The sequence below is a fragment of the Bidens hawaiensis genome, unplaced genomic scaffold (genome assembly GCF_021521415.1).
Source record: "Bidens hawaiensis isolate Kalapana, Puna unplaced genomic scaffold, B.hawaiensis_p1.1 tig00000458_1, whole genome shotgun sequence".
In the NCBI taxonomy this organism is placed as follows: Eukaryota; Viridiplantae; Streptophyta; class Magnoliopsida; order Asterales; family Asteraceae; genus Bidens; species Bidens hawaiensis.
Genome location: NW_027491030.1, coordinates 4,160,247 through 4,180,645, shown reverse-complemented (window position 1 = coordinate 4,180,645; position 20,399 = coordinate 4,160,247). Strand labels below are relative to the sequence as shown.

General features: G+C 34.1%; 1 protein-coding gene across 1 annotated transcript; it reads right to left on the bottom strand.

The window, feature by feature from the left end:
* Positions 1–5,485: 5,485 nt before the first annotated feature.
* LOC143627142 (uncharacterized) lies at positions 5,486–7,944 on the bottom strand. Its single transcript, XM_077097037.1, has 4 exons — positions 7,912–7,944; positions 7,748–7,838; positions 6,455–6,949; positions 5,486–5,727 (listed from the first exon to the last, which is right to left on the bottom strand). Exons 2-4 carry the CDS (start codon positions 7,812–7,814, stop codon positions 5,537–5,539), a joined length of 753 nt encoding a protein of 250 aa, XP_076953152.1. The 5' UTR covers positions 7,815–7,838; positions 7,912–7,944; the 3' UTR covers positions 5,486–5,536.
* Positions 7,945–20,399: the final 12,455 nt, after the last annotated feature.

The window sequence follows — 20,399 nt, the reverse complement described above, 5'->3', positions numbered from 1 at the left end:
CTTAATATGTGTTTTCCAACTTAGACAATTGTGGAGGTGAGTTTGAGAGATGTGGGGAAAGTGACAAGGGTTAGGGATGGTGTTGAAAGAGGGATAAAACTAAGTGTTGTAGAACTCGTCAGGCGGTAGTTGGACATTGAGGTAGGGACTAGTGTTTAATATGGATTAATCGGATTGGAATTAATATGCAATTTTTCAAACATACACATATATGGTTTGGATAAAATACAAATGAAATTAACGTGTTAATTGTGAGAATCAAGTAGAGTAATTATGTAATTAAATCATAGAGTAATTACATAATTACTTTATGATGTAATTACATAATTACTCTACTTGCATATATAATTACCCTACTTGATTCTCACAATTAGCACGTTAATTTTCCCTACATATATATACATACCAAATTGTATGCGTAACCTTTTCATTTTTGACCAAATAGCGATTAATCGGCGACTTTATCAGTGAGGTACCGAATAGTGGATAATCCACGCCTAGGCACGATTTTGACAACAATAAACGAGATAAGGGATGAGACGGTGCTGCTAGCGGTGGACGTCATTGGGGAGAATAATAAGTTGGCTGAAAAAAAGTGGGGCATTGATGGGTATTTCAAGGTTTGCAAAATCTGGCTGATACCATATAAAAGTATTAACCGTATATTTCATTTCTTAAACTCGAGCCGGGGTCTCACCGGAAGTAGCCTCTCTATTCCTAAAGTGTAGATGAAGGTTGCCTACATCTTACCCTCCTCAGACCCTATCATAGCTTTGCTATCGGTGGGATATACTGAGTACAATGATGATGATGATTATTTCATTTCTTAAACATTAGAAAATATATACAAGAGATTATCCTAAAGACTAGGAACTAACTACAGTGAACAATGTAACCATATAATAACTAACTGATTCTATCTATCAAAGACAATTACAAAATCAATCTAAATAGTTTTGTATGGTTTGGCGAGAATACGAAATGTGTGAGTTTTTCATTCTAAGAATGTAAACATGATTAACAACCTATAAAAGCTTTGAAAGAGATGTACCTTGTACCATACCAATTCGCTAAACATTTGAGAAGTAACCCGTTGATGATCAACACTTATCTTAGGATCATTTCCAACTATATGCAGAATATTATTTTTTTGGTTGTCGGTGATTGAAGTGATACGATCCCTCATTGAGCCAGTCTGATATAATAAATCGTATATATCCTGATGACGATGCGCAACAGCAACATGAAAGATAGTTTGTCCATCATCATTTCTCGTCCATATAAGATCAGGATATTCACGGATCAGCTCAACCAAAAATCCCGTGTTGTTCATTTTTGCAGCAACAAATAGAAGATGAGTAGGGTGGGTATCATTTCCATCTACACTAATCAACGGGCCTTTTATTCTGTTATCAACATCAGCCTTAGGCTTTTGCATTATCCTTTTCCTGAGTAATCTTAGTAATAGCGTGGCATCACTTTCCTCGGTTTTTCCAAAAGCTGCAAGCAACAATCAAATAAGATACTGTGCAGTTTTCATATGTACGTTTCACAACGTCTTCGAAAATCTAAATTATGTTGGGAGAATTTATAATGGTGTGTCATTTATTTCCTTTAATTGCATACACTTAATGTTGAAAACTAAACTAAGTTATCGTTTTGATATATATATTAGTATAAGGGTCATAATGCCATATTGTAATTAGACAGAGGCAATTAAAATGTAAAAAATGATAGTTATTTTCATTGTCTAATCAAGAAGCATGCGATCAATGATTGATTTAGAAGAAACTGATTGTTTTTTTTCAGAATCATTATTTGAAGAACATTAACGATCAGATTGTCAAATTGCATTTTGAAGCTTTTGTACAATGAAATCAGAAACAATGTTTAAACAAGTGAAATGAGCAATAAGAAGAGAAGCGGCTGGAATTGAAATAAATCGTTATGATAATAAGTATAGCAATAGCAACCGGAAGGGAAGACATTTGATAAAAACATCTAGTAGATGTTTTGATTAATTTCAGTGATGTAGGAGAAATCAGTGGGTTGTGTCGGAAGTAATTTCCAACTAAATAGGCTTGTCGCGTGTAGGTTTATGGGGTTGACCGATTGGGCCTGCGGGATTCATTAATAGGTGTAAGGCCCCGTTACCGGTGGCCTTACTTTGTACGTTGGATTTACTCATAAACGCAGTTCTAAATATCAGAGTTAATGAAAACTTTCACGGAATAATAAAACTTCAACCATAACATTTCACATAACCATCAAATCATGTCTTATAAAACATTCGTAGTCAATTAAAACAAAACATAATCTTTAAAACATCACAACATTTCTTCTAGATGCCAGTATCTTCGATTCCATGCCATGTGTCTTCAGTCACGCGAGCTGCCTCAACCTATTTGCCTGCGTGCATACTAAAAGTCAGCTACGCTGAGTGAGTTCTAGTTAATCACATAACTTACTTTTCATACACATATACGTGCCAGAAGGTACGCATTACATGCATATCATGTTCAGCATTCGTCCATACACATTCATATCTAACCATACATTATAAAGGGCGTTTCACCCTACACACCTCGGATATTGTTAGGGTCCGGTACCCTCCATCCTCGGATATTATTAGGGTCCGGTACCCTTCATCCTCGGATATTATTAGGGTCCGGTCACCCATCATCCTCGGATATTATTAGGGTCCGGTACCCTCCATCCTCGGATATTATTAGGGTCCGGTCACCCTTCATCCTCGGATATTATTAGGGTCCGGTACCCTTTCTTCCATAGCTTCATACTATACCTGCTCTTAAATACTTTTCCTGACAATACATGCAATCTCCGAAGAGCGTTCACGTACCATTAACATGTCATGCTTACATTATGCATACATCATATATATTCATGCTTGCATCTTATCTTGACAATACGTGCAATCTCCGAAGAGCGTTCACGTACCATTAACATATCATACGTACATTATGCATACATCATATAGATTCATACTTGCATCTTATCTTACAACATACATGGCAATCACATCTTTAGCTACCACCTGACGGTACATGCAATATCCGAAGATCGTTCACGCACCGTCAAGCAATCATCATACATAAACCATACAAGGTATACACTTACCACTTAAGGTAAGTGTATTAACTATCACATCGAGTATGCACACAGCCCCGAAAACATATCAAGGAAGTGGGGCTAGAAACTCACCTCAATGGGGTTGCGTTCACCGTTTACGGTTATTCCCTTCTTGAGTTGTGCACGACTAACTGTATAATAATTATACGTTTCAGTAAACTATCACTACACGTATCGTCTTTCTAGTTTAATTATTACCCTCAACGAACGGGGGTCCGGGGGCAGCACCCCTGGCAGCGGGGTTCTAGGGGCGGCAGCCCCTAGCAGGGTCCAAGGGGCAGAGCCCCTGGCTGGGGTCGAGCTGCTATTGTCATTCTATTAAACTTCTAATTCGTTACTGGTTCATAGCGAACTGGATGTCCTGGTGAACTGGTTCCTATAACGAATTGAACCCTTAACGAACTGGACTCCTTAACGAATCTGTCCATATAGCGAACCAGTCAAAGTAGCGAACTAGACCTTCTAATTCGTTATCTCCTTTAACGAATGACTATAACGAATTGGAGCTAATTCGTTATCCTTTAACTATAGCGAATCAGGGGTAATTCACTATCTTTTCCCCTAACGAATTGAAGCTAATTTGTTACATTTCTACAGACGAACCAGCTTAGAGAATCACTTCTAAATCACTAAATACCCTTAGCGAACTAGGGTTAGGTCAGGGAAATTCCCTGACAACCTCGTACACGTTTTTCCGGCACCGCCATTGCCGGAATACCGTAAAACTCACCGGAAAAGCGTATTTTCACCGTTTTTCGTCCCGTTCGATCCAGATCTGAGCTAGGGTGACCCCTAAGATCATCTTAGGTCGGTTTATACCCGATTCCACCCGAATCTCGTGACTTTAACGATGTGACGGTGTCGGCTCGTCGTTTTGTGATTATATACAACGGGTTTAAGCTCATACAATCATACTATCATCCTTGGATCGGGATCGGTTCTTCTTCTATGTTTCGGCTAGAGAGAGAGACTTAGAGAGAGAGAGCTTAAGTGTGTGTTTTGGTGGTGTATGGAATATGTGTAAAATGAGGGAATTAATGGTGATTATGGTTTATATATTTAGGGATCATGGGCTTAAGCCCATGGTCTTTCCTTCTTTCTTTCATACCCAAGTCCATAACCCATATCCATTTAACCCAACACTAGCCCAACTCTTAATAACCCATACTTTCATTTATTAACCGAAACCCGAAAAACGGGATGTTACAATAGGCCTGACCTATTGGGCCCGCAGGATTCATTAATGATATAATTGGTTTATGGGGTTGCAATTAAGGTTTTATTATATTTGGTAATGTCTTGACTAGCAAGTTATGTTAGTCTATATAAACCGAGTTATGATTAGACATTAGAGAGGGTGAACATGATGTAACCGAGTTAGGGTTCGTCAAGAGTCATACCGAGTTAGGGTTTGAGGTTTGTAATAAGTTTTTGAGTGAGATTTTCTGATTAATATAAATGAGAGTTATTCGTTTATTCATGTGTGATTATCGATCCGGGACTTGTGGTTGTTCTCACAATTTACAGGAGGTAAGGAATTCGTTCAAAGAAAAAATTGATCAACAATAGTTTGGTGAGGTTTGATCAAATCCAGTGGTGACCAAAAGACTGTCGGGTATGAGATTTTAGAATGATATGTTGGAAGATTAAGCGGTTAAAGATTTGAAGTTTTGGTTGAAGTTTTGCAGGAGTTAAGGAACTTCATTATTGCGAAAGTAACATTGGAATCCTGCGAAACTTCTCGGTAATTTGTGAAAGTTTGGGTTCTCCATCAAGGGGCGGTTAACAAGGGTCAAGGGGCTATAAATAGGGAACCAGGGTTTCATTTGTAATTGTTGGTTTTATGTGTGATCCACCACTCTGCGGGAGCTCACCTGGGGTGGAAGAAACTTATGTAATCATTCTACATTATACAAGTCATTATTGGAATCATAGTTTTCTTTATACTATTAGTTTATATTTTTGTTTTTGATTGTAAACCCGTCTCTACAATTGTTATCGGGAACTATCTCACAATCAAGGTCTACGGCGTTATCAAAGACTAGGCTGTTCTTGCAAGTTTATCGATTTAATTAGTAAGATTTTCTTTTCTACTCCGAGGAGGAAGATTAAGAATCTATGAAGGAAAGATGGCTGAAATCATCAACCATGGAGCTAGTCTAAATGTAATTAGTGTAATTTCGGTTATATTCGTGTTTAAAACGTTATGTTGTTCGAAACGCAATAAGAATAATTGGAGCATTGATTTTACTGAACAAACAAATTGGATATATGGAATCAATCAACAAATTTAAGTTTTATATCCTTGTTATTATTTGATCTTTGTAAAGTGCTTTTTGTATCTGATTTTTAACATTTAACAGTCTATATATTACAAAAAGGTAAATCACTTATAAAGGTGTTGAATGTTCATTGAAGGATACTTGCCTGATTTGATAAATTTGATATACTGAGTGAAAGCAGACTGCGTTTCAACACGAAATGCCTTATGCTTTCGAGCCAATACATGCAACACATCCCATAGATAATTATCATGAGGAAGTTCGTTATTGTCATTCAATATGCGTAGCGCCACATCTATTAAAGGCTCGGCATTCATTCGTATGAATATATATCAAGATGTCAGATTACACTATAGTTATTATATATAGGTAAAATGACCAAAACGTCTATTTGACTAGTAAAGTAGTAATTGTTCCCCATTTTGTCTATCAACATCTCCCAGTCCCAAATCTGTCCATACCAAAACCCGACAGCCAACCGAAATATAAATCATCAACACTGCATTTTAAACCAACCACGTGTCCATACTTGTCAGGGCGCCATAACTTTTATAGAAAACGTTGGACCGTTGGGATCTCTGCCATCATTGTCCCAGATGGTTTTCTATAAAATTTTGGCCGAGCGCCCCGACTGGATATTTGAGCATGTTTGGGATTGAGTTTGAAAAATGCTTATTGGCTTATTGGTGTTTTCAAAATTCAAAAAGCCAATAAGTTAAAATGTGTTTGACAATCACAAAAATCTTTCTTTTTTTAGCTTTTTGAAACGGTTAAAAAACAGTTTTTCAAAAGTCCCAAATCCTGGTTTTTCAAAAATAGCTTTTTGAAAAGCCAATAAGCATTTTTCAAAATCAATCCCAAAACACGTGGCTCTCCCAGGTTAATTTAAACCTATTCGGATGATGATTTATATTTGGGCCGGCTGCCAGGTTTTGGTTTGGACATATTCCTGGACAGATTTTGATGGACGGTCATTTTGGTCATTTACCGTTACATTTATATATTAAGGTACCTTTGCATACCAAAGATGTCTGATTCGATGCATTTCATCAAAACGCCATTCCTGCTGTCATTCGTCCAACACTCACCCGTCATTTTATTAGACTTCTCATATAGAAACTCCACCACATCATGTTTTCCATGATAAGCAGCCAGATAGAGTGGCAACTTGTTGTCATTACCACATATTGTTTGCAGTGCATTGTTTCTCCTAAACATTTCTTCAACCATATCAACATTTCCTGATATAGCGGCAACGCAAAATGCTGTATTGCCATCTGCGTTCTGAAGTTCCAAGTCAGCCGTCTTCAACCTGTCTAGAAGTTTCGACGGAAACCGGATATTTCTATCTCGTGCTGCTGCAACATGAAGTGGTGTATCCTTTTTCTCAGTGATACTATACCGTACCAAATTTCTTTCGTCGTTATCAAGGATGGTATCTGTAGCTTCCCATTCTCCTTTGATTAATGCTCGATAGAGAGGAACAGCGATATCAAGGTAATCTTTTCTTCCTCCTTCTCAGCAATATAAAGATTAATTAAGTTAACGTTCCATATCATAAAGAGTAGTTTTTTTTTCACCGGCAAAGTTACAATAATACATACACACATATTAATCGCCTAGGTTAGAACCCAGGACCTCCTACTAAGAGGCAAGAACCTGTACCAAATGAGCTAGCTCCACATTGACGATAAAGGATAGTTAGGTGCTAACTAATATAATCATTCTAAAGTTCCAAAATCTAAGCATTGATCAATAAATTCTATACAATCTATAATCTATAATATATATAAACGAAACCTTAAAAAGCTCTCTGGTTGCTCCCTACATTCTCTCAAGACACCAGATTGCATTATTTGTAAATGGAGGTTTTTCATGCATATAAACCGAATTCACGGGTATGGGTCTCACTAAACTTAGATAATCCTTAAACGGGTTATAAAATCTCATTATATTCTCACCAAATAATTGGTATGAAAATACTATAAAATAGTGATATACTAAATATTAATATTTGATTAAAAAAATATTATTTATAATTAAGAAACAATTTTATAGTAAAAAAAATAAGCGGGTCATGGGTCTCACCAAATTAACCTATATAGCTTTTAAACCGCAACATCTCATTTATTTGTGAAACCCTTTTATCATCAAATCATAAGTAAAGTATTAACTTCGTTACAATAAATAAAATTAAAATCCAAAAAATATATATAAATATTAGAAACGAATAATATAAAACAACCTCGTAATATTACGGGGGATAAAAACTAGGGAAATTTCACCAAAAGAAAGTCAAGCATGATTACACTTACCGTCAAGTAGATCTCCACAAGGATATGGTGGCGCTTGTAGCTCGGGATCGGCTATGTTGGCCGCCATCACCTCTACTGGCTGCTTGTTTCCCTGCAATTTATACCAATATTAATAACTAAAAGCCGTGGCATGGCTGCAAAAGAAGACCTCGATCAGAAAATACTTGAAATTGTAATAGTTGTCTTGTCTCCAATTGGCCAAGTACTTAATCTTCAATTCTCATCATGTATCAACAATGAGGAGCTAGACATGAACTTTCATATATATATAGAGAGAGAGAGATAGGGAGAGAGAGAGAGAGACTTGGATTTTCAAGTTTCAACCCAATATAATTATTTGCTTCATGTACAAAAACTTAGTAAGACTTTGAATGCTAATCCAAAATAATAAAAGAACGTCCTTTAGCAAAAGAAATGACAAAAAACATATATCATGTTTTAAATATCTTTCACGTTAAGTCCTTTGAGCCTATTATAAAGTATTTTTTGCCCATAAAAAAACCCAACAAATATTATTCTACGTGGGTTTATTACTATTATTAAATATTTAGTAATAAAGAAAAAGGAAATATATATATATATATATATATATATATTTCGTGTTGTGATGGCTTCTTGTCCCCCACATGGCCACAAAATAATATTGGTGATTCTTGTCTGGGCTTCGTAACGTTCTCACCAGCAAATAAAAATAATATAAAGATTGTTTGTGGTTGACAATTGATTCTGCCAACATACAACATATACGAAAGAATTGTGGGATTCCTTTGTTGCTGCCGAAGACCAACAGAGACGAAGACAAGGTTTTGTACTCCATTATTTTGGGTTGTTTTTTAAGAAGATAAGAGACGTTTCAGAGACCAGTATTTTCTCGTTTGTGTTACCTCATACTCGTTTACCCTTTTGTAGTTTGATTTCATATACTTGAAGATTGTTTGTTCCATGTATATGATGTTTTGTGTATGCCTCTAGTTTTATCTAGAGAAGACTTTGTATTGCTATTATTGGTGATAGTGGATTTAAAGCGGCTCTAGTAGTCCTGTGGTTTTTATTCTCGCCTTGAGAGGTTTTCCACGCTAAAACTTTTATGTCTCTTTTACTTTTAAATTACCCTATTTTGTTTGCATCCTCATTGGTTCATTCGGGTTGGGAAAAAGTTTAGTCAAACGAAGATTAATTCCGCACTTTTTGTTTACCGTTCGTGGCTAGGTGGTCGCTTTTCCCAACAGCCTAACCCAGTTAAATTTTTCCGTTAAATCTTATCATGTGCCAGGCACATGAGGGTAGCTTTGTAAATTTACTTGTTTATTTAACTAGAATGAAACCCGCGCGATGTTGCGGCGGCAACAATTTGCAATGCGATACTTGTTTATGTTAATTTATCAATCCTCTCGTGATATGTTGTACAATAGTTATACGTATGTTAGTTTTCTTAATTGTGTAATATTTTACAAAAGTTTATTACGTTAATTGTTTAATTGGTTCGGTTGATGCATGTATATAGGGCTGTAAATGAGCCTAGCCAAGCTAGGCGAAGCTCGAGCTCGACCCGAATACATGTAAAGCTAACTTTAAGCGAGCTGAACATTGGGAGCTTAATATTGGCTCATTCTTAAATCGAGCAAACTCGGTTCAACTCGAAATGGCTCGAACTCTTTTCTTTTGAGTTGTTTTTGACTTTAGTTTGAACTTAACCATAAGATCCACAACCATTACAACGAGTTTGTACAAATAATAACAAAAATCTATCTTAATGGTAGTGTCACGAATGTCATCGTTGTCGTCGTCGCTATCAAACCTACATCTGGATCCCGGTCTATCGTCGTCCTCGCGGCCGCGCCTGACGCCATGTGTGCTCGCTTCATGGTCAGAACGTGGTGGTGGTTTTTTGTGTTTTTTATTGTCACGTAATCCTAAGATTTAATTATCGTCTGTTAACACGCCGATGACGTTGTCATTTATATATATATATATAGAGTAGCAACGGCAATGAGACTAATCCCGATATTCTTTCCCTAGCAATTGGAGGATTCTATTGATCCAACACCTGTATGTAGACCAGGGCCTCCCCCGCTTCAGTTAAGGCCAGAAAGAATTATCTTACACTTCTCTTATGTCAGTTCCTTTCAAAGAAAACCAAGGATGAAGCTAGAATGTGGAGTACGGACTTATCATGCTTTCCAATTCCACTAGCATAAAAGAGTTTATTCAACTCCTGAGAGATTCTATGGTTCCTGAGCTACCCTATGATGAGAATGGGGGAAGAAGTCCTTAGCTATTTCTTTGGCCTATAATAAGAAAGGTTATATATATGTGTGTGTGTGTGTGTGTGTGTGTGTGTGTGTATAAGAATCCTAAGAGAACCATTTGAAAATTGAGAACTTTAAGAACCATTTTGAACCACTAAAAAACCTCTAAAAATATTTAAAAAATCATAAAACAAAGAATAACAAAAATTTTTAAAAAGTAAAAAAACCAAAATTCTTATATTTCATTCTGGTTTCATAAAAAAATAAAAAATAAATAAAAACTTCGTATTATACACATGTGTCTAATTTCATTTAATCTCTAGTTACGTAATGTACACATATGTACATTATCATATACCTTAAATTGTACATATCTGTATAAAAAAACATGTATAAAATTTAAAAATAAGTATTATACATATGTGTATAATTTTGTTAAACCGATACTTTTTTCAATTTTTTTTATTTTTTTTATAAAACCGGGATGAAAAATAAAATTTTTTGGTTTTTTTACTTTTTTTATTTTCGAGTTTTATATATTTTTTTATTTTTTTATTAAAAAGAGTGTTTTATGTGGTTTAAAATGGTTCTCAAAGTTCTCAATTTCAAAATAGTTCTCACATGATCCTAATCCTATATATATATTTCTACATTTTGTTATTATATGTACAAACTCGTTGTAATGGTGGTGGTTTTATGTTTTTTATTGTACAACTTCGTCGTTGTCCTCGCGACCACGCCTAATGCTTGACGTGCTCGCTTCATGGTCATAACGTGGTGGTGGTTTTTTGTGTTTTTTATCGTCACATAATCTTAAGATTTAAGCATCGCCTTTACCATGTTGGTGACGTTGCCATTTAGATAGATTTCTATATTTTGTTATTATTTGTACAAATTTGTTGTAATGGTTGTGTGTGTGTGTGTGTATATCGTTTATTTGCATTGCTTCTTTATAACTTTTGTAATTCTTGATAAAGAATATCAATAAAAAATTTTAATAATACAACAAAATCAAAAACAATAAGCCAAATAAAAAATTAAATTAAAATTAAAATATACATTAAACATAAAATACAAAAAGAACACGTCTTTTAAAAAAACACATATGCCACATAGATAGATATAAGCCACGGTTAGACAAAAGATAAAAAAACCCGTCTTTTTAGAAAACACCTATATGCCATAGATAAAACTATAAGTGACGGTTTGGGCGGTTTTCTGCCTGAAAGAAAATAGAGAAAACAATCAATAATTATGTTTTTATGTATAACAATAGCCTATTTGCTGACTCATATATATATATATATATATATATATTGGATCATTTCAGAAGTTTTTTTTACAGCGAGAAGTGAAGGTGTAACTCCATTAATCCCTAATTTCACTCTCTTTCTTATGTGTAGGTGCGTTGTGTAGGTGCATATGTATGTGTGTAGGTACGTATGTTTGTATATGTGTATGTATGTTTGTATGTGTGTAGGTACATATGTTTAAATGTGGTTCGGTACATTTATATGTTTGTAGATTGGTTTGAATATGTAATTAAGACATAAATACAACCAACCTACATATATGTATGTAACATCATATGAAAATGAGTGAAATTAGGGATTAATGGAGTTATACATTCACTTCTCGCACTTCTCGCTGTAATATCACTTCTCGCAAGATCCATCCCCTATATATATATATATAGGATTGATTACTTTTGAGAACCACTTCGAGTTTTAAGAACTCGAAAGAACTCAACGTAACAATTTTTTTTCGAATTTTTTTTACACATGTGTAATACGTAAGTGTAAGTGATGTACAAAAAATTACGGTATTTTTTTACACACCGAATCGACTTTTTACACATGTGTAACTAACGTTTAAACTTATGTAATTATCAAAAATATTTATTCTCTCTCCTACTTCATTTTTAATTGAATTTAATCTCAGCCACATATTTCATATCATTTAATAAAATTTGTGGTTTAAAATTAAGTTTTTAGAGTTCTTAAAACTCACCATGGTTCTAAAAATAACCCTCCCTTATATATATATATATAGAGAGAGAAAACAATCAATAATTATGTTTTTGTCTTATAACAGCAGCCTATTTGCTGAGTCATAGATATGGATATGCATATATATGATCAGAGAGGAAATTGAGAAAACAATCAATAATTGTGTTTTTGTCTTATAACAGCCTATTTGCTGGCTCATATATCATATATGGATATATATGATCACAGAGGAAATAGTGAAAGTGAGAGAGTTTCTTGTTATTGTCTATTAACCTTTTAGATACACCATATAGGGTCATATTAGAATAAAAATGAGATGGTTAAGAATGCTTTGTGATAAAAAAAAAAAACCTTTTAAAAGAATTAAATAAATAAATCATAACTCAAAATTCAAAAATAAAATAAGTAAAAAAACAAGATGTTTCTCCCGTCTTCATCGTTCTAAAAGAAAGACATAATAAAGAGGGAAAAATATCATTGTGTCTTTTTATTTTTTATTGTATTTATTTTCATCGTTGATTGTGTCTTTTTTTTATTGACATTGTGTCCTTTTTTTGTTGATGTTATGTTATATTACTCATCATTGTGTTATATTTTACTCATTATTGTGTTATATTTTACGATCTATTGCTTTTTGTTTATTTTCGTCATTGTGTCTTTCTTCTCGACATTGTGTCATTTCGGGTTTTTTTAACTCGAAAGACGGGGTAAATATTTTAGTTTTTTTTTTATTTTTTCGTTTCTTATTTATATTTTGAGTTTTAATTTTTTTATTAATTTTGTTGAATTTATTTAAGTTTTTTATGTGGCCACAAATTATTCTCACACTTATCATTTTGTCTCCCTTTATATTTTAATTTTGAGAAAATTACCTAACTATCCCTTTTGAAGAGAGAGAAAAGGCAAACTAGCCCGTGAAATTTTATTTTCTAAAAATAGCCGACCAAATCCAACGTCCACGTGACATTTTGATATTCCCCGTGAGTTTTCGTGGACCAATCAAGATCTGCCATGTGTCAATCAATCCCACCACGCAAGTTTTCATCCCAAATCTGTCTGAAGCGTTGCTTTTGACATCAAATATAACCTGACGAAAACCAACTTTAACGTGATCTTTCAAGCTGTTTTTATCGGCAAAGTGGGCTTTCATATAAGATGACTTTTGAGTTATTTTGAAATTCATCTCCAAAGATGAATTTCATTTGAATTTCGTCTTTTAAAAAAATCATATTCATTATCTTCTTCATCCAACTCCAAGCATTTCATCCAACTCCAAGCATTTCATCCGCCCCCTAATGCTACCAGACACCACCCACCACCACCATGAAACTTGAGCTGAACCATGTTCCACTGCCGTCATTAACAACAATATCGTGGATGCCCGTGATGACGGTGGCGCTGACCGGAATAATGATGAACGTAACCGGAATAAGATTAAAATTGATAAATCAAGAATAGCACATCTCAACCATTGATAAATAGCAAATCTCAACCATTAATAGGCATACCTGCCACGTGCCACCCCAAATATAAAACATAAATAATTGAATTATATATTATTTACTAGGTTAGTTACCCGTGTAAAACACGGGTTAAAATAAGTATTTTTTTAAATAATAACATAATGTGAAATACAAAAAAAAATGTATCACATATATAAAGATATATTATACGGTAAAAAAAGTTACATATTACGTAATTTGGAAATAAAAAGTTGTTAGACTATGTAAATGACTACTTTTTTAAATCAACTCGTGGACCAAAACTCATTTTAATCTTAAACTGTTTTGACATGAACAATCTTTGATACTTTAATCAGTTAAGAAACCCACCCGTTTCGTATTGATTACTTATAAAAATATAATATTAATAACTAATGCAATATATTTTATATTAAACAAATTAACATATTTATGATTGTATTAATTCTTTTAAGTTAAGATGGAATTATTAAAAATGAAATATTAAAAAGAGAGATGTATTTAATATGATAGAGAGAGGGAGAGAGAGAGAAGAGGAATTTTTGTAAGGATAAATATACTAATGACATGTGATGTTTAGAAAGCTTTATTTATTAAATAGTATAGATTGAGTCAACATAATTAGATACAGCATACCGTTGATCTGTAAGTCTACATACTGTGACCATTGCATTCTAAAACAAACCTTGTCATTCAAGAGCATACATTAGGCCTACTAATATATGAATAATTGGTTATCATTAACATGTTATTATCGTTTAAAAAATACGGTGATAACTGATAAATCCAAGCTGAAGTTCAAATTCCGGTCACCGTCACCGTCACCGCAAACATCCACGATATTGTTGTTAATGGCGGCGGTGGTGGCGGTGGTAGCGGCGGTGGAACATGGTTGGGCTCAAGTTTCATGGTGGTGATGGGTGGTTGTGGTGGTGTCCGGTAGCATTAGGGGATGAAATGCTTGGAGTTAATGAATATGATTTTTTTAAAAGACGGAATTTAAACGAAATTCATCTTGGAGATGAATTTCAAAATAACTTAAAAAACCATAAATTTGAAAACTCACGTTGCCGACGAAAACAACTTGAAACATCACGTTAAAGTTGGTTTTCGTCAGGTTATATTTGATGTCAAAAGTAACGTTTCAGACAGATTTGAGATGAAAACTTGTGTGGTAGGTGAGATTGATTGACACATGGCATATCTTGATTGGTCCACAAAAACTCACGGGGAATATCAAAATGTCACGTGTACGTTGGATTTGGTGGGCTATTTTCGGAAAATGAAATCTCACGGGCTAGTTTGCCTTTTCTCTCTCTTCAAAATGACTATTTAGGTAATTTTCTCTCTTTGATTTTTCCCTGTGGTTATATAGGGTAATGTTCAAATAATAAGTTTATTTTTTCAAAAAATGCTAGAAAGAAGGGTATTTTAATCCAACATCCACATTTAAAAACCCACTTATTTTCATCATCTTAACTCACCTCCATTTTCAAAAACCCTAGGAGCCCTACATCTGGAAAAAAACCCACCAACATTTTAAACTCTGCCACCCCCTTCGCCTCCATTTTCATCATTGTCGTCAGTTTCGGTCGCGAATGCCAAAGAGAGATCGATGTTGATTGCTTGTGGCGGTGAGACGACCGTGCTCAAGACTACGATGGTGACACAATGGAACTTTGGAGTTGGGACTTTTGGACCACGTTACTATTTTATAAAACCTGATGTTTTATATTTTCAAACACAATAATGATTAGAGTAAAACACTATTGGAAAACACAATTATGTTTTACATCTATAAAAACACTATGAAAAAAACACAATAAAAAAATACGGTTTTGGTAAAACACAATATGTAAAACACAATGAGCGAAATCTATAACCAAATTCATTGTGGTAGTGGTGAACGAGTGGTGGCAGTTTTGGTGGTTGTAGTGGTGACAAGAGACATGCTACCGACATTAACCGAGTGTTTTTAATTTAAAAAACACAATCGTGTGTAAAAACACAATGTATAAAACACAATTGTATAATACAATGGAAAAAACACTATGCTAAAACATAATTTGATAAGACACAATGCTTATAATCTATTATACAATGTACAAAAAACCCATTAAATTTTTTTAATTTTTTTTATAACAATATGGTACTCATATTAAAGATAAAAAAACGCTCATTATTAAAATGATTTTTTTATAAATGATGGCGCAAAAAAATGTTATGGACGTTTTAAAACGATGTGGGAATTGGCAAACTAATCTCAACCATTCAAATTCAAAATTAATTGTCTAAATTACTTGTTATCATTTCTACAAAGATTGATTATATATATTGTCTCCCTTTACATTTTAACTTATCCCTATGATTATATATACACAAATATATAGCAAAACTCAAACATATATTTGTGAGATTAACGGTGTCACAAGCGGAGAGTAATAAATTAATAACAGTATAATATTTGCACTAATCTAACTATCTATATAATTGTCTACCATTATATCCTACGTGTCACTCTCACATCGCTCTCCACTCCTTCTAGAGCCACCAGATTATTTAATTTCTGAATGAAGATCTCTCATTGATTTAACCCGATTTGACCCATTTAACCTATACACGGGTCATAACATCTCACAGCATCTCAAATAAAATAAAACCTTAACCTCACCTCTTATCCACGTTCCCATCCCAGAATCTCATATACCCAATCTAAAACACCATATTCATTTCAAATCACACCTATAAACCTGTTTATAGACATCGAAGGCATATTCCAATCGATAAAGATTCACTGTTTTCTTCCTCCGATCTAAACGAAAAGTAATCAAAATCAGACGCCCACCTCGCAAGGTCGATTGATCCCTAATTGTAAATTAGGGATTTAGAAATAGTTAACTGTAACATCTCGTCGAAACTTGCAAAGCATTGTTCATTCTGGTGATATCTTGAAAGAATGTATCATGTATAGTGGTAATAAGTGAAACTTGATTTATTTATTTGTTTGTTTTTTGGTTGGCTCTAATGGACCTGAGTAATAATCTGTAGGCAAATGGTCAAACTCCCTGTCGTAGTTGTTAGGTTGATTGTTTTAGATATTTAATGTTTCACTTTTTTGCATAAACTGATATCAAGTTGATACATCAAACATGGCTGCATCAATTGGTGCACACACTTTAAGTTGCACTCATTGTAATCAACGAATTGTCTCAAGGAAAAAAAAAATTGAGAAAAGAGACTTGGCAGTTTAATCTGCTCATATAATGTATATATGTGTGAACTCTCGGGTGGGCAAAAGTTAAATTGCACTAATTTTGACGTTATTTTATTAATCTTGTGAAAATAACGTTAAAATCAGGTATCATGTGGTGGCATTGATAGCCGAAAGACAAGGGTACATGCACCAATCGGCGGTGTCTCGATGGTGGCATTGATACAAAACTACTATCGAGTCGGGGGTGTCACCGGAAGCAGTCTCTCTATCCCTACGGGGTAGATGTAAGGTTGTCTACATCTTACCCTCCTCAGGCCCTACCATAATTGTGCTATTGATGGGATATACTGAGTACGATGATAATGATGGTGATGATGACAAAGAACTCATTTATATCAACAATTAGCACATTAATTCATAATACTTCCATATTTTGCTCATAAAGTAAAATCCATAACGTGCATTTATGTTTTTAGTTTCGTTGGAGACTACTCATTTTTGCAAAGTTGGGCAAAGGCATACGTCGGATTTGGCTGGAAGCAGCGGTGAAAACAAGTTTGCAGGTATGTAATGCTTTAAAATTACAATATTATGGCTTATGTGATATTAGCTAAAATGCTATATATAAGTAAAAACTATTTTTTTGAAAGAAAGTAAAAGAGCGTTGGAAAACATATTTTAGAATACAAATTTTTGAAAAAGTAAATATGAAAGTAAAAACTTTTGTAGGTGTTCTAATTCAAGAGTCTAATGGTTTTGAAACGGAAAGTGAATTTCTTAAAATAAGATGAAAATTTTTCAACATCATAATCAAACGTAGTGAAATGTTTAATGATATAGTAAAAGCACAAACGTCATCATGTGACAAAAGTTGCTTGGTGAAATACTTAGGTGTCGTGTTGATTGGTGATGTTTAGTAGATATAAGTACAAAGAAATAAATTTATTTTTGAATATATTAAAGTAATATTTTACATGGAGAACAAAACATATGACATTTGTATTCTTTCGAACACATCAAACATTAAACCAGCTCGATTATAAAGAACAAAACAATAAATTTAATTGTGTGCGAATTCTAAGTTTGCTACTTTCATGTTCATTTATTAAGAAATGGGCATATTCATGTCCGTTCGTTTAAAACTAAAATAAAATGTTCACGAATATAAACGAACATAAATTAACAAACATAAACGAACACAATTGACCGAATGTAAACGAAACAAACGATCATAGATTAACATTAATGAACACAAACGGACAAGTCTAATACATCACAATTTAAAAGAGCCCCTTTTATGTTTATATTTTTATAAATATAGCTACGCGTGTATTTATTAAAGTTTAAACGAACATAAACGACAAATGTAAAATAAACCCCATAATACAAGGGGCTAAAAATCTATGCACACGGTAAACAATTTTTTTTGTTTGGTGATTGAGTGCTAATTGCATCGTTAATTTGATTTCTATGATTAGGCGCATATGGGATATGCATCCTCACTTTATCATCAATCGTGTATATGCTTCTATGTGACTCTCCATTCAATAGGTTTAATTATTCATGCTTTTATTGTTCATTATCATCAATTCATGATTTTTTTTGTGTTGTGTGTTAAGTATTGGGTAATGTGTGGTATTATTTTTATTTAAAATTCATTAACTCGTGGTCATTTGAGATTTACAGCCAGAAATTAAAAAGAAAAAAAAAAACTAAAAGCAACCGCGTAACACGCTAGGATAAAACTAGTATATTATATATATCTACAACACTCACCCTTAAAAATATATTTCCGCTCATTACACTATTAACATCATGTTTGAGGATGATATTAAATTGATACTTCGGGAGCAATAAAAGAAATTTTATTGGATTAGTTATGTGGTCTCATTAAAAACGTGTATAATACTTTTCCTCATTTTAGTATGTATATGATAGAGGCCAAGTTCGAGATTGGCTAATCTCCTTCTAAAATAAAATAACACTAAATGTAAAGAGACTTGTTTTGATTAAATTGTTCATGTTCTCCATTAAAAACCAAATATGCCTTTTATAGGCTTACAAACATAAGATGCATGAAATAAGGAAGATAGGTTAGTGGTATAACTACCCACTAATGCTTTTAGAAATTGAAACAACTAAAATAAAGGAGTTAACCAACTAATGTAAATAAACATGGGATTGACTTGAGAACATGGAGCCAATAGTTGTGCATCATGGGGGATCCGTACCAGTATTTTTTATATGGCGATGCCGATCTTATGTGAAAATTGCTTAAAACTTGTGTACTCAAATGATTTACCGCTTGTGCATTTGATGTGTAATTCTATAAGGTAAGAAATGATGTATGGATCCATGAATAAACTAATATTCAAGTATCTTTAAAGATGCATTCATGCATGGTTAGTTCATAGTAAAAGATCAATTACTGAAACTCATTAGGCCCAAATAGACCCACTGGGATTAGAGATGCACAAAAACCTAAACTCAGAACCGGACCTGATAAAAATACCTGTTTTTTTATACCTGGGTTTTTAATATCTGAATCCGTACCCGACCCTACCCATAGGGTACGGATAGGGTATTCATTTCAGTACCAAAACTCGTACCCAGAACCGGACCCGATTTTTACCCGGTAATATCTGAAAACCCAAACCGGTTCCATACTCGAACCAGATTTTACAAACACCCGGAACCGGGTTTTTCACATACCCGATATTACCCGAAAAATACCCGGAAAAATAATCCTAAAAGGTGCAACCCCTTAAAAAATCTAATATATATCCGAACAAGAGCCAGAAAAACCCTGAAAATATGGTATTCGTATACCCAGTTTTAGAATACCCGGTTCCATACCCTACCCGAACCCGATACATAGGGTATGGTTTTTAGAGACAATATCCGGACCCAAACCCGAACCGGGTATTGCCAATGCCCGATTTTTTAATATCCGGTCATATCCGAACACGAGTATTAGAAAAACTCGGTTTGTACACCTCTAATTGAGATGTCTGGGACTCTGGGCTAGTGGGTGCTGTGGTTAAATAGCTAAAGGCTAAGGCGACTAGAAGGCCCACTCTGAAAACTTTGGGCTAGTGTCAAGCCCATTGAATGGCCTTCTACAAAATGTGGGTCAACCGACCCAGGCTAATGGATTTGGTGGGTCTAAAGTTTAAACTCTGTTAACTTGAAGCCCATGTATAATATTAATTTTGCCAACTTCTACGACTTAAAGCTCACGCGAGGAGGTTTTATGATGGTCAACCCAATCACAACATGTCTTGCGATTTTCTCCTTGAACTAGATGTCTCACGGCCCAACAAGGACGACCGTGGTTTATTCATTGATCGTTAATATAAAAAGAATTAGAACAAATGATTTGCATGTCTGCACTAATATTAGTCACTAAGGGGTGTTAAGCAACTTATAATTTACTAATTTTTTAAAAAGTTAAAAGGTATTTTGTATTGTATGTTATTATGAAGGGATAAATTAATAAGTTACAAAGTTATAACTTATTAACGTATAGGAAAGGTTATAAGGATGTAAAGTAAGGAATCCCAAACACCCCCTCATCATTATCATTATCATCATCATCGTACTCAGTATATCCCACCAATAACAAAGCTATGGTAGGGTCTGAGGAGGGTAAGATATAGACAACCTTACCTCTACCCCATAGGGATAGAGAGACTGCTT

Excerpts from the sequence above, each read along its gene's own strand:
- LOC143627142 (XM_077097037.1), bottom strand. The coding sequence starts at position 7,814 with ATGGCGGCCAACATAGCCGATCCCGAGCTACAAGCGCCACCATATCCT. Across the intron at positions 6,950-7,747 it reads TTGTGGAGATCTACTTGACG|AAGGAGGAAGAAAAGATTAC; the intron begins GTAAGTGTAATC and ends TATATTGCTGAG. Across the intron at positions 5,728-6,454 it reads CATCGAATCAGACATCTTTG|ATGTGGCGCTACGCATATTG; the intron begins GTATGCAAAGGT and ends AGCCTTTAATAG.